This window comes from Ranitomeya imitator, chromosome 7, assembly GCF_032444005.1.
Source record: "Ranitomeya imitator isolate aRanImi1 chromosome 7, aRanImi1.pri, whole genome shotgun sequence".
Classification (NCBI taxonomy): Eukaryota; Metazoa; Chordata; class Amphibia; order Anura; family Dendrobatidae; genus Ranitomeya; species Ranitomeya imitator.
This window is the reverse complement of record NC_091288.1, coordinates 77,411,361-77,427,102: the sequence shown is the minus strand read 5'-3', so window position 1 is coordinate 77,427,102 and position 15,742 is coordinate 77,411,361. Positions and strand designations below refer to the sequence as shown.

General features: G+C 37.0%; 1 protein-coding gene across 3 annotated transcripts in view; it reads right to left on the bottom strand.

Moving 5' to 3' along the window:
• Positions 1-14,655, bottom strand: part of SATB2 (SATB homeobox 2) — a 218,899-nt gene extending 204,244 nt beyond the window's left edge. Inside the window, exons 1-2 of one of the 3 annotated variants that reach the window (XM_069733543.1) lie at positions 14,047-14,655; positions 13,063-13,284 (exon numbers count right to left, since the gene is read on the bottom strand). In XM_069733543.1, coding sequence (XP_069589644.1) covers positions 13,063-13,284; positions 14,047-14,104 — 280 coding nt within the window. In that variant the 5' untranslated portion in view covers positions 14,105-14,655. Of the gene's footprint in view, positions 1-13,062; positions 13,285-13,715; positions 13,787-14,046 lie in introns of those variants that run through there. The other 2 variants (XM_069733545.1, XM_069733544.1) reach the window with 2 other exon arrangements.
• Positions 14,656-15,742: the final 1,087 nt, after the last annotated feature.

The following is a 15,742-nucleotide window of genomic DNA, read 5'->3' as shown; positions in this document are numbered from 1 at the left end:
TTTATGCTGAAATCTTATGGAGTAAATTACTAGTCGAAAGACCTTGCCAATTCAAGTAAGCGAATATTACCCAGTAGGGATATAAAGCTGTCAGCACCAAAGCACTTTTGATTTTACTAAATACTGCCTGGTTATTAGGACAATTTAACCTGTCCACTGCCAGCAGGATGCAAAATCCTCATTTCCTTCCAGTGCCAGTAGATTTTAGCAGTGCGAAGTTTTGGAAAATGAACCTGCTTCAATTTTTAGATATACAGTTACAAAGAGGGCACAGAAAGAGAAATGAATAGAGCTTTACGGAGAAAAGGAGTCTGAGTGCTGTTCTTTATCAATAGTGAAGAACAGTACTGTTATAGTCATACGGCGCGGACATGCTACATTTAATTGTTGATAGTGCACAAAATAATGCAAAAGCTCTACATATTTTTTTAATCGCACAAGTGGTAAATTGTGACGATAAACTATTATTTATCTATAACAGTAAAAGCCTTTCGAGAAATGAATGGCACACAAAAAGACTTGGATTTGTTTAAGGCCATTCAACAAGAAAGTACTTTTTTAAGAGAACCAGAAATATGGAGTAAAGGCATAAAACCCATAAAGGCCATAAAGGCAACGGCATACGGCAAAGGCCGTAAAACCCATAAAGGCAACAGGTTTCTGCTAATAACCAAGAAAAATTATCTTTCACAATTGGTGCAGAATCCAACCAGAGGAGCAGCACTTTTAGACCTAATACTATCTAATAGACCTGACAGAATAACAAATCTGCAGGTGGTTGGGCATTTAGGAAATAGCGACCACAATATTGTGCAGTTTCACCTGTCTTTCACTAGGGGGACTTGTCAGGGAGTCACAAAAACACTGAACTTTAGGAAGGCAAAGTTTGACCAGCTTAGAGATGCCCTTAATCTGGTAGACTGGGACAATATCCTCAGAAATAAGAATACAGATAATAAATGGAAAATGTTTAAGAACATCCTAAATAGGCAGTGTAAGCGGTTTATACCTTGTGGGAATAAAAGGACTAGAAATAGGAAAAACCCAATGTGGCTAAACAAAGAAGTAAGACAGGCAATTAACAGTAAAAAGAAAGCATTTGTACTACTAAAGCAGGATGGCACCATTGAAGCTCTAAAAAACTATAGGGAGAAAAATACTTTATCTAAAAAACTAATTAAAGCTGCCAAAAAGGAAACAGAGAAGCACATTGCTAAGGAGAGTAAAACTAATCCCAAACTGTTCTTCAACTATATCAATAGTAAAAGAATAAAAACTGAAAATGTAGGCCCCTTAAAAAATAGTGAGGAAAGAATGGTTGTAGATGACGAGGAAAAAGCTAACATATTAAACACCTTCTTCTCCACGGTATTCACGGTGGAAAATGAAATGCTAGGTGAAATCCCAAGAAACAATGAAAACCCTATATTAAGGGTCACCAATCTAACCCAAGAAGAGGTGCGAAACCGGCTAAATAAGATTAAAATAGATAAATCTCCGGGTCCGGATGGCATACACCCACGAGTACTAAGAGAACTAAGTAATGTAATAGATAAACCATTATTTCTTATTTTTAGTGACTCTATAGCGACAGGGTCTGTTCCGCAGGACTGGCGCATAGCAAATGTGGTGCCAATATTCAAAAAGGGCTCTAAAAGTGAACCTGGAAATTATAGGCCAGTAAGTCTAACCTCTATTGTTGGTAAAATATTTGAAGGGTTTCTGAGGGATGTTATTCTGGATTATCTCAATGAGAATAACTGTTTAACTCCATATCAGCATGGGTTTATGAGAAATCGCTCCTGTCAAACCAATCTAATCAGTTTTTATGAAGAGGTAAGCTATAGGCTGGACCACGGTGAGTCATTGGACGTGGTATATCTCGATTTTTCCAAAGCGTTTGATACCGTGCCGCACAAGAGGTTGGTACACAAAATGAGAATGCTTGGTCTGGGGGAAAATGTGTGTAAATGGGTTAGTAACTGGCTAAGTGATAGAAAGCAGAGGGTGGTTATAAATGGTATAGCCTCTAACTGGGTCGCTGTGACCAGTGGGGTACCGCAGGGGTCAGTATTGGGACCTGTTCTCTTCAACATATTCATTAATGATCTGGTAGAAGGTTTACACAGTAAAATATCGATATTTGCAGATGATACAAAACTATGTAAAGCAGTTAATACAAGAGAAGATAGTATTCTGCTACAGATGGATCTGGATAAGTTGGAAACTTGGGCTGAAAGGTGGCAGATGAGGTTTAACAATGATAAATGTAAGGTTATACACATGGGAAGAGGGAATCAATATCACCATTACACACTGAACGGGAAACCACTGGGTAAATCTGACAGGGAGAAGGACTTGGGGATCCTAGTTAATGATAAACTTACCTGGAGCAGCCAGTGCCAGGCAGCAGCTGCCAAGGCAAACAGGATCATGGGGTGCATTAAAAGAGGTCTGGATACACATGATGAGAGCATTATACTGCCTCTGTACAAATCCCTAGTTAGACCGCACATGGAGTACTGTGTCCAGTTTTGGGCACCGGTGCTCAGGAAGGATATAATGGAACTAGAGAGAGTACAAAGGAGGGCAACAAAATTAATAAAGGGGATGGGAGAACTACAATACCCAGATAGATTAGCGAAATTAGGATTATTTAGTCTAGAAAACAGACGACTGAGGGGCGATCTAATAACCATGTATAAGTATATAAGGGGACAATACAAATATCTCGCTGAGGATCTGTTTATACCAAGGAAGGTGACGGGCACAAGGGGGCATTCTTTGCGTCTGGAGGAGAGAAGGTTTTTCCACCAACATAGAAGAGGATTCTTTACTGTTAGGGCAGTGAGAATCTGGAATTGCTTGCCTGAGGAGGTGGTGATGGCGAACTCAGTCGAGGGGTTCAAGAGAGGCCTGGATGTCTTCCTGGAGCAGAACAATATTGTATCATACAATTATTAGGTTCTGTAGAAGGACGTAGATCTGGGTATTTATTATGATGGAATATAGGCTGAACTGGATGGACAAATGTCTTTTTTCGGCCTTACTAACTATGTTACTATGTATGTTACTAGAAATGGATACACTAGAGAAGTAAAAACAAAAAAAAAACAACTTTATATTTGTATGCTGCAAGTGCATACAGTAAGGCAGTGATCCCCAACTCCGGTCCTCAAGAGCCACCAACAGGTCATGTTTTCAGGATCTCCTTAGTATTGCACAGGTGATAATTGCATCACCTGCACAGGCAATAATTCCATCACCTGTGCAATACTAAGGAAATCCTGAAAACATCACCTGTTGGTGGCTCTTGAGGACCGGAGTTGGGGAACACTGCAGTAAGGGCTCATTCAGACATCCACTTTTTTTACCTACGTGTTACGTTCATGTTTTCCACAGATTGAATACCTATCTATTATAGGAAAATGGTAGACAGCGTTCAGCATGCTTGAAAAAGACCTGCGACAGATCGAAACGTTGCGTCCTGTGTATGGCAGAATAAAGGTTTTTTGAATGTCATCACCTGCTGGATGCTGTCTACTATTTTCCTGTGCATGCTGTGTCCTTGGATTTTGGACCTTGCGTCTTTGCATAGGAGAGAGTTCCTGGCTCTTTTGTCTTTTGAAGAGCGCAGCGAGCTAACCCTACAAGTCTACGGATCTGTTCACATGTATTTTTTTTTGTGCCAACCAAGTGTCTGCAAAGAAAAACAAACTCAAACATTTTATCTGAGTCATAGATCCAGTTCATTCATTTAAATCAATGGTTCTCTGACAAAAAAAAATGGCCAGCACACAGATGCCATCCGGGCGACATCTGAGGCCTGATCGATACTTACTATTTAATGAATAGAAGATTGTAATTATTTTTTAGCTTGTGTTTGTTAAAAAAGTTCAGATACCATGCAGATGGTAAAAATGGGCACATTGCCCCAAAATGAACAAAAATTGGATCCAACACACTGATGCAAAACTACGCCTTATTACAGAAAGTGGCATAAGTCCTATGGATGCCATATCATGGACCCAGTTTTACCTTGGCAAGTTGGCCGTACTGAAAATAGTGAATCTAGAGGAAAATGTCAGATACATGACAACAGACGGAATATACTGCATTTTTTTGAGACTCTACATAGTCAAAATAATTGAACTACAACATTACTGAAAGCAATATATATTTATATATTTACTAATATGATTAATGGCTCCAGTCACTCAAATTGCATTGAAATGAAGGATGCATAACGCAATTGGATGTCACATTAAAGCTATTTAACTCTTTATTACAATACCATCTTAACAGACAATCATTCCATTACCATACTGTTTAATATTGCAGTGAGAGGTCAAGGATGTGGTTATATAAAAATCCAAGATCCACAGAGTGATGTATTACAGGACATGGATGGATCCTTAAGGCCACGTTCATATGTTCAGTATTTGATCAGTATTTTACATCAGTATTTGTAAGCCAAAACCAGAACAATCAGGGAAAAAATATAATAGAAACATATGCACCACTTCTGTATTTATCACCCACTCCTGGTTTTGGCTGAGAAATACTGAGGTAAAAAACTGACCAAATACTGAATGTGTGAACGTGGCCTAAAGCTGATCTGCCATCAGAAAGGGTGGTATGGTTGAAAAGTCTCCTATTCTCTTAACGAAACAGCATCCAAAAGATTGCGCACATTGGCTAGTAGGAGTGAGCAGGGAAAACATCTGAGGCCTCACTCAGACATCAGTGATCTTTCACTTATGCAAACAGTGTGTTTCTTCTGTGTTTGGTCCGTTTTTACCATCAATGTTTCATCACTGATTTTCACAATGATAAATACATAAATTACAAAGCTTCTCCTATACATTAAAATGTTAATCACGGGCAGACTATGGATTGCAGACTATGCCACCCATGTGCTCTCCATGATATTCATGGACCCATAGACTGAATGGCCAATTTTGATCCAAGATGCCTATACAAAATCTGCATGTGAACAGCACCATTGATTATAATGAGTACATGTTCTGCCAATGAAATTTACGAGTGTGAAAAGTGAACGTGTGAATTAGGCCTTACACACAGTTTATGAGTAGGAATGAGCGGAGCCGTGGAAGTTTGGATTCTGGTACATGACCTAAATTTTATTACAAAGTTTGGTTCGGGTACCAGAACTGTAGCGAACTTGAACCAAAACCCCACTGAAATCAATGGTACCCAATCTTTTGAGCTGGAAAATCTCTCTCTCTGCAACAGACTTCCCCCGGAACTCCAAACATTGCAACGGACTTCCGGGAGAAGTCTGTGTTCGGCGTTAACTAACTGTCCAGTATGAACCCTGAACTTTTAAGTTTGGATTCGCTCATCTCTCTGTATTCATAAGTATGTTTTCATAAGTATATTGCTCCCCTCTCCTCTCATTGGTCTTGGCAGCTGGCTGCCGTGTGTCTACATATACAGTACTGCCCCATCAGTCACTGTGAGCAGGCAGGGGTAGGTGAGGAAACCATTACCCTCATGAATAGGCTGGACCTATAAACTATGTATCCCGATTATTGTCCGATTGCCACTACTAGCTAAGAAGTATATTTTTTGTGTATTTTTCGCTGGTAGAAGAGTAGATCTGTACCTATATTCTGCTGTCTCAACAGGGCAGAATATTGTAATGACAAATTTGCCCATAATTGTCATTTTCTTCATTAGACCATTTTATAATGTAATTTGTTTGCATAATAAAAATGTGAACTGTTTAAAATATGTAAAAAAAAATAATAATAAAACTGGCACATGTATAGTCTTGGCTGGTTAGTCTGTTACTCAGCAAACAGGCAAATGTGGTCTGCTTCCCAAATAAGCTGTCATACTGGTAAGTCATGGAAGAATGCATGACCTGGATATTCAGAAACGCCTCCCACTCTACATAAAGTAAAACCTGTGCTCCAAATGTTTCCCTTCCCTTTCAATAACACCATCTCTTTGGCATTATGTGACCTGTGACCACCAGTTTCTTAGAGGTGTAGCGGAGCTGAGATATGAGTATAGCATTCAGACAATGAAGAAAAGGCAAACTAAAAAGTTTAAATTTCGGAAAAAATTTTTTTTCAAGACTAACAGACACTAACTAACACTAGAATGTTTGAATTTGTATGCAAATTTTACTTAGAAATGTTTTAATTAATTAAATAAATAATGAAAAAAAAAAAGGAAACTTTATTTTGTTTAAAAAAACATATATAAAAACTCCATAAAGCTACCCCTTACAGTGTGCCTCAATTGAACTTTTTTTTTGTATCAGTTGGTATCTGGATATTTTTTAGGAAATGTAATGAGATCATGTAAGCAGATGTCTGTCTATATGCAAACATATCAAAGCAAGAAAAAAAAACGTATTGTGGCCCATTTGTTATCACAGCTCGGAAACTGCGTTTTCCTACATTTCTCCCAAAACATAAATCGACAAATAATTATCTTGACGTTTCAACATTTCTATCAATGTACCCACACATAACGCAAAAGACATGTTAACGAGACAAGACGTTCTAGAAGAGTAATAATCTTGGCCGACACTTATTCCAATTTTTCATTCGCAGTTGAACATATCCAAATAATGAACGTTTAAATTGCCCTTGATGTAAAGTATTGTCTGTTCACCATATTATCAGATACGTATGTCAGAAAATGTCCACAGCTTCTCTGCGCTTCACTGAGGGATGTTATTCACGAAGCTTTTATATCTGACACTTATCCACTACATATCTTTATATGGTGGCCAATTAGAAGAAACAGAATGCATCATATTCTTGTATCCATGCTTTAGTATTTGAGGCTTAACATTAACTCTCATTATCAAAAAATAAGCCAAATTCTGATCCCTAAATAATGAAATGTCACTGATATAAAATTCCTCTTATACATTTATTAGGTACAATACCTTGATGCGCCTCTAACATTTACACATCTGTGTAGAGTGTAAGTTCCCATATACAAGGTCTCGAATTTCTGACCATCCTCTAGTGAATCTTGGTACCATTGTGAATGATTAGCATAGATACTGTTTTATATAAAGCTGGCCAAAGAATAAATGTTCTGTTTGAGTAAATGACCCCCAAAATGGCTAACACTACTGTATTCGACAAAGCCGCCAACGTTTCCTTTATTGTCTGGGACGATCCGAGCGTCTATTTAAAGGATGGCATACTGTATATGTTGTAAGAATTGTTTCGCAGCTATAATAATACACAGTCCAAATTAAGTTTATCATACATCTGGCATGGAGAGTATGCAATGGGCAGCAAGTAGCGATCGAAGGCAAGCGCTACTTGTTGTATCTTTGTATGGAAAGTGTATCTTTTCATATGATTTCTATTGTATTTCTTTTGTTCGTCTTATACTTATGGGTTTCCTACCTACATGGATAGCATTTATTTAACAATAATTGACAATCCCACATGTCTAGTTTTCTAGACTGGAGTGTACAATCAAACATAGCAGCTTCCAAATTGTTTTAAGACCAAGCACAATGGCTCAGTATTTAGCATTGGGGTCCAGGGTTCAAATCCCACCAAGAATAACATTTGCAAGGAGTTTCTACATTCTCCCAATATTTGAGAGGGTTAGATTTCCTCCAACACTCTAAAGCCATATGTAGGAATTTAGACTGTGAGCCCCAATGGGTAATGAAAATATCTGTAAAAGCACTACAGGATATGATGGCGCTATACAAGGAAATGTAGTAAATAAATAAGAACCCAGAGAATTTACAGATTTACATTTGTTTCCATCCTAATCTCTGGATTTATGCTTCAGGAGTCTATAAAGGCACAAGTGTCCATCTTTAAAGGTAATAGCTTTGTAAGAATTGCCATGTTTCTTCATAAAATAATGCAATGTGTAAGGCCAGTGCCAGCATGTTTAATTAGAATATATGAAAAATGACTTGGAAATAAAAATGGTTATATATAAGGGTAAAAAGCCTAATAGGAGTTTGATGCTCTGTTAGCAGCTCTCGGCTCATGTGCCACAATCATATTGGACACGCATAGAAGAGGCTCATGTGATGTTCATATACGAAGTCTTTAGGGATGAGGGCAAACTAGCTATAGCTAAGGAATTTACATCTACAGTCAATTAAAAAATACATCATATCTGGGCAAATCTTCCATCTGATCAAGATATAGTCTGGGAATTTGCTCTGTAAATAAAATATAATATATAATGATTTAATTTTAAAAAAATATATAATTTATTGATGAATTGCCAAAAACCAGGACAAACTGAATTAAATACTTTAACATTAACTAAGTCATTTGATGCCAAAGTGGAACAAATGCACTCCTAAATCTAAAAAAAATGCAAACTTGGCAGCAAAAAAAAATTACTTTTAGCATAAATGACAATACGACTTTATAAAATGAAGCTAAGTGACTATCAAGTATGGCAGTCTGAAGCCAATAAATATACTTAAAGTATAGAAAAATTGCAAAAGTGATCCTGAACGTTGTTTAATCTTCATTATATGATGTGTATCATAATAAGTATGTCTTATATCAGTCCATTAATGTATGTATATCTGAATGTGTTTGCTTATAGGTTCATATTTGTATCTTTATCTGTATATTCTAGATTGTAAATCAATAAAATAACAGAAAATCAATAAAATAACAATTATAAAGCAAAACTAAAGTACATAAATAACAGCCTATGACTATGACATAGACTACCAGCGTCTTTATTTAATGTTCATGTGAAATAATGCCAACAAAAGCTGTGAAAAGGATTTTATGTAAAACTTTTGTCCCAATTTACTAAGCAGGTTTAGCCAAAATGTATTTTAATGAAGTCGAAATCTGTATGAATCACTTGAAGTCTGGCGGGAGGCCCATGCATAAATCCCAGTGTCATCTCCTTGTGACCTTGGACAAATCACTTCATCAATCGTGGAGCGAATGTAACATTACAACCCTGATCGGGGAACTGATAGCTGAAAGCGTATACCATGTACACATCATGTTGTCTCCCCATGTATACACATTACACACTCACAGCACCAACTTTTCACTTTATAGCACTAAAATATGAATTAATTTAGTAAATTGATGTCAATTATTGCATTGACGATGCAGAGTAAAAAATAAATTAAAATGTTTTCAACCGCCAGTTGGACCTTATGGTAACAGGCCAATAATGGAGAAAAAAGGAATGGGATTGGCAAGGAATTTGGGTTCTTCTAGATTTACTACACTGCCGAGTATTTAACCCCCCAAAAATAATTATCTCACATATCAAGAACTTTAACTGTCCCTCTCCTTAGCAGGCCGACAATCTTCTGTAAATATCTTCAAGACAAATTATTTTGTGTTTACAGGCTAAGCCGTCAACTTTTAATTCTGCAAAAGATTTATTGTTGGCTAACCGGTAGTGTTTTCCTAGACAGACCATACTTATCCCATAAACACTAGGGGAGAATTTAGGATATACATCAGCTTTTAGGTTGGAAGCACAGCGTATTCAGTAGGCAACGAGCCTCGTAGAGTCGTCTGTCTCTGTCTGGTGGTTTATAATCATGTCCAGGTTGTGGCTGAACTTTTGTTAAAAAAAAAATATCTGAAGGCACCACTTTGTGCAGAATGGATTGAAGCCTAACACATGTATTGGAGCAGTGAGTACTAATTTTGTAACTCCTCAAGCGTGCCAAGCTAATGGCTGACATTGGCATAAGAAGAGATCATCATTTCAGGCATAGTGCACAATCCTATGTGGCTACTTGCTGGGAAGCCCTTTGCTATGCAGTGAGGCGAGAAAACAACTGTAAGTCAATACTGATGGTCAACCAGTTTTGATGTATTCCTATGTGACTATAGATCAAGTTTGGGGAGGGGTGAACATGAGATGCTTATATCTTCTAGAAGCACTTTACAATTTCTAATAATAAAAGTTACTAAAGTGAAGAAATGTTAGAAAAGTATAATAGATTATATATTTTTTATATTATTTCTTTTTTTTATATTCTTTATTTTATATTCTTTTTTTATTATCAAGTCAAATAAAGCTTACTGGCTTAATTTTCAGAAGCTTTAATAGAATAAAAATCTCAAATTAGGGAAATCTAATAAACATATTGCACGTCACATTTCTAAAATATTAATCAAATTCCTAATATTCAGTTTTACATCGTTTGAATTTAATGAATTATTCTTTATCAAATTCCCCATTTTTATTATTATTATTTTCAAAAATTGCTCTTCTCCTTTTTAATATCTGAACGCAGACAAGTTGTTGCTTTCTGCAACTAACAGGACAGATTCCACACCAGCATGGCGGCCACTGATAATCATTAGAAAATTCCAATTGAATGACAATTCTTTTCTGTACTTCCACTAAAAGCTTTTGACCAAAATCAAACTAGTAAATCAATTATCAAATAACTACATTTAATTATCAAAGATGTCCTCCCCTAACTGCCTTAGAATTGACTATCCTTCACACGTAATTAAATATGTATTTCTGTCCACAAATATATCTATCCATCTAATGGAAAATTAACAAATGCTGAAATGAGCAATTGGGCTCGTACCTCCTACTATGTATGGTTCTTAGTTTAGCGATTGGTGTATTACAAAGGCTATTTAAGCTAAATGACAATTTTTTTTACCGCGTAATATGGAAATTTCAGCTAGCTGGTGTTGCAAAAAGTGCACGTTAATAATTGAAGGAAACGTGGTAAAGTGACAAAGGGCCTATCCCAGCAGGAGAAGCGTAAGGCCATTCCACAGTGAATGTGTGAACATCATTTCCCCCTACCCTGCTGCTCATCAGGAACTATAGAAAGGGCCATAAGATTTGACGCTAAATATATTAAGGCAATTAACGCATCAAGGACAGACGAGTTCAGAACTGTAAAAGACGGGAAGAAAAATATTTCACCAATATACAAAAGTATAAAAATGGATAAAAATGGATGAAAATATTTGTATCTATATGGAGAAAGTGGTAAATAGTTGGAAGGAAAGCCCTGCAGGCAATTTATATATGTACACACAAATACGCACAGCATTGTAGATATATGTATATATATATTCTAATTATATATACCATTTATTATACATTTTATATTTTATATCTGTGATTATACCTATGTGTGTAGAGGTAGCGAAGATGTATCAATAACATAATTATATAGATATAGAATAGATATTAATCAAAAAAATAAAGTATTGACAATTGCCATAATAAAACTTTCCCTATGGGCCCTTACAATAAAACACATTATAGATCCTAAAATGCTCTTATCATAAGGATAAATATTCTCCCCCATCCAGTCCCCCACCACACAGACACTTATTTTCAGTGACCCTAAAAACTGGTTTCTGGACAGAGTCTTAACATTTCCTGCATTAACTGTTTGCGTGCTGTAGCTGGGAGAGAGGTACATTGCACAGCAGGATTCCAGTCTTTGCACAGAGCAGCCCAAGCTCAGGAACACAAAGTGTGGTCTGTTTGCAGATTCGTGACGTTAATTAGAAAACTAAACACTATCGGCCAGACAAATCTATACATGATTTTCAAATGATTAAAGGGCAACGGTCAGACCAAGCACAAGGGGTCATTCGTATTAGCGATGCCACATGGCACAATCCAGAACGTCTGCAAGGCAGGCAATGGACGGAGTCTGAGCGATATTAACCTAAATATCACGTCCTCTGGCACCAGGGATATTTACACACCTACTGTTCATTTTCAAGGCTCTATTCGGGATCTATATGTCAACTGAGCTCTGTTTAAGAGTATTAGTGAAGCTGATGACACATTCCCAATGACGAGAACACTAACAAGGAACCACTTTTGCGTGCAATTTATAGGTAGCCATTTACAGTACATTCTGCAACTATGTCAATTGCTATATTATGTAGCAACGTTAGTAACAAAACTTATATATATATATATATATATATATATATATATATAAACATAGTGTGACCTGTGTGTTATTAGTATTATTACTAGGGTGGTCATTGGCCTTAATGTCTCTACTATTTTTATTTATTCATCTCATTTATTTTTTAATATTTAATATCTTATTTATTGGTGTAATTAGAAATACATGATAAAAGTAAAAAAGTGTAAAGAGCATAAAAAGCCTTCAAGCCCACAGCCCTTACCTATTTCTCAATTTTCTGCTGTCACATTTACCAAAAAAGTTATAAAGTTAATAATTTGTACACAATGTGAGACCATCGCGTTTCTTAAATTACTGTTGCCTGCAAGGATTTTTAAATCATCCATCCATTATAAAAACTTATGTGTTTCATAGTTCTGTACAAATAGATAGCTATGCCTAGACAGGCAGACAGGTATATCGATATAGATAATATAAAAGTATAAACTAGGCTAATTATTTATAATGAACCTTAAGTTAATTGAATTTCTTCTAAATGCCGTCATTGAATAAAACAGCTCAAATATTTCTTCAACCAAAACATTAACCTCAATCCCGGTAGTAAATGATTTCATTATAGCCAATACACCCAATATACTAAAAAAAAAAATCTCATATCCGGATTATACTTTTGTGCAAAAGCGAATGTAAACACCAAAGAGTCGTTCACCAGACAATAAACGGTGTCAACTGCTGCCTGAAAACATGAACGGAGAATGCTAAACATATGTCGTCTCAACATAAGTGAAACCCAGAATTCCGACCTGAGGGTGCTACGACATTAAACACAAGCCTGATCTGTGGAGCAGAATCTTTCACGCAGAGAGCATAGGTAACTGGGGTAAGCAGATAAAAAAAAAAGGAATGCAAACTTTCGAGGAATAGCTAGAAAGATTTACATCACAGTGACATAGACCTGCCAACAACTCTAAGTGGCACCGTGCCTGCAGCATGCCAACCCTTGGGTCACCCCACTCTTCATATACAACAAAGAACAAGCTAACGTTAACTTCCTGTAATGCAACACCAAACACAAAAAATGCCATAGTCAACATGAACCTTGACTCTCGCTGCCATTGTATTACTACCACTTTGTTGTGTATACATTAAAAGTGCTGCTTCATTACCTCCCACAGATTTGGAGAGTGAGCCGTTTGGTCGTCCTCTGGCTCCTAATGGACTCCCGTTCTGCTCCAATCTGGCCACTTTGATTGGAGGAGGACTTATTGCGTCTGGACTGTTGCTTCTTCGGTCTGGACTGTCCCTTAAGCTGGGACTTTCGCTTCTCATTTCCATGCTGTTCTGGTTCGGGGATAACGCTCTCCCTGGCAGATCGCAATAATATGGATCTATGTGAAGGGGTTGAGACAGAAATCAAACAGAAAAAAATTACTTGTATCATATACTATATTGCCCGGTATACAAAAAAGTTTAACAGTAACACAATATTTATATTTTTGTTTATAAAATATATTTAAAAAAAATTTGAGCAAATTTCCAATAAAAATATTCTCATTCCATTTTTCAAGTACGATTTTATCAAATTGAACTTTTGTTTTTATAGTATCTAAAAATATCAAAATAAATATATATATATATTTATGAACTTACATATAAATACACATTTCTACAGGATATGTGAATATATATACAGTGTATATATTTTATATATATATATATATATATATATATATATATATACCATATACATATATATATATATATATATATGTATATATGTTCCGCATTTTTATATTTTGCTCATACACTTTTGACTTACAATTAGTCTTCCGAAGAAGTTAACTAGTTTTCTTCAGACCGTGTCACATGCAAGTTTCTAAGGTATGCACGAGACAACTCCAAATCTTGAAGTTATAGAAAAGGAGGCTGCAATAAACTTTAAGAGCTATGACGCAGTGAAATGTATATTATTTATACGTGCTTACATATGGCTTGCTTTATTGCCCTGCAATAACCTTATGTGTGCAAGGGGGGGCTTCACTGAGACAATTCCAATTTTTAACGCTAAAATAACACTAATGTCATACATAAATAATGACGTTTAACGTGTTACAAAGTATCGTAAGGTAGACAGGTTGGTAGGTACTTACTGCTTAAAGCCTGTCTGTAGGTTGCCTGGGATGGGCTGAAACTCTGCCCATGGATCATAAGTAATGACTCCAGGTTTATAAGTTTATCTTCACTTTTTATTTTTTCTTTGTTTCTTTCCTTTTTGGTTCTCTTCTGGAAAAGCTGCTCTGTTACTGTTGTTCTCCTCTTCCTTATTGTCTTCTGCAATATTATAGGTTGGTGATCAGGGCAGAAAGGTCGTCAGGATCCCCACAATCTTCCTGTTTTGTGCGGAGAGGTAAAGGGGACTTGGTTAGGAAACTTCACACGTTGGGCGAGGAGCGATTCAATGTACTAGGATCTGGCAGAATGACACGATTCACTTTAAGAGTCCCTTCAGATGGCTGCAAAGGGGAAAAAAAAAAACTTGATATGACAGACCCAATCTCTCTCTCGTCTGCCAGCAACACAAAGTGACTGGCACAAGACACACAGAGACAGCACTGATTATTAGTTAAGTTCGAGTCAAGTCCTTTTGGGGCTGTCCTTGGTTTCCTTATTTCAGCTTTTTTTTTTTCTGTGTCTCTTTTCTTTCTTACACACCCCCATCCAGGCTTGATCTCATGCATGCGAGCATGTATGCAGCTATTAAAATAGAGAGGAATTGAGACAGAGGATCTGATTCAGATATGGGGAGGGGAGGATCCGTACACAGGAAGAAAACACACACAGATCCACAGGAGGAGGGAGACACAGAAAAGGGAAGAACAAGAAAGAAACCTGCTCTGGACAGCTGCTGAGCAAGACGTCTTTATTCCACTCTTGTACTTTTTTTTTTATTTTTATTTATAGGAGAGGGAGATTCTGGAGCCCCATGACTGGATAAGGAGGATAATACAGAGGAAGCATGGATGAGAGGAGCTATCGCTGAATATGCTGATCACGTTGTTTCTCTGTCTACGCCGTATGAAGGTTTGGCATTTATTATGGGTAATAGAGGAGCATATGATCTGTTCCATTAAAATGCTCATCCCTTCTCATGGGGCTGGCAGGAAAACAGGAAATACGGACAGTGCGGGAACAACTACGCCACGGATGTGGAGCAACATTGTATTGTATGTGTGTTGTTTGCAAATGGACTGTATATGTGTTAGTGCTTATCATGCAGCAATGTAATACAACTCATCTGGTCATACAGCAGTGATATTAGATATCCGGGGACATGAGGGGAGTGTTTGGGGGTAGTTAGAGGTAAGTTTGACCTGTGACGATTACACAGTACACTGTATGCAATTACCATAATGCACAGTCCTTATCCTCTAGGAACTGAATTGCAGGTCCCAGAAGAATCAATGGATAGGTTACAGGAGTCCTTATTGTGTCAGGTTACATTTGTATTTTAATTTACCACATAATTGTATTCTGGGCCTGTCTGTCATGTGCTGCATCACAGCTATATCCAGAGAGAACAGGGGAGAGATAGAGAGGAGGAGAAGTGCAGGACGGATGCATGGCTGGACTCACTGCTGGCATATTCTACAGATTAAAATATGGAAACATTACTAAGCAGATGGCAGTAGGTAATGCCTCCTGAATCACTTACAGTTCACACATGCTTCTAATGGCTGGCAGTACAATGCTGTGTGGTGGCGCCAGAGACCCAGTTGTGGCCCAATAGTTACACTTCACCATTTTACAATAGTTTAATTTTTCCTTATAACCACCCACTGTGCCCTG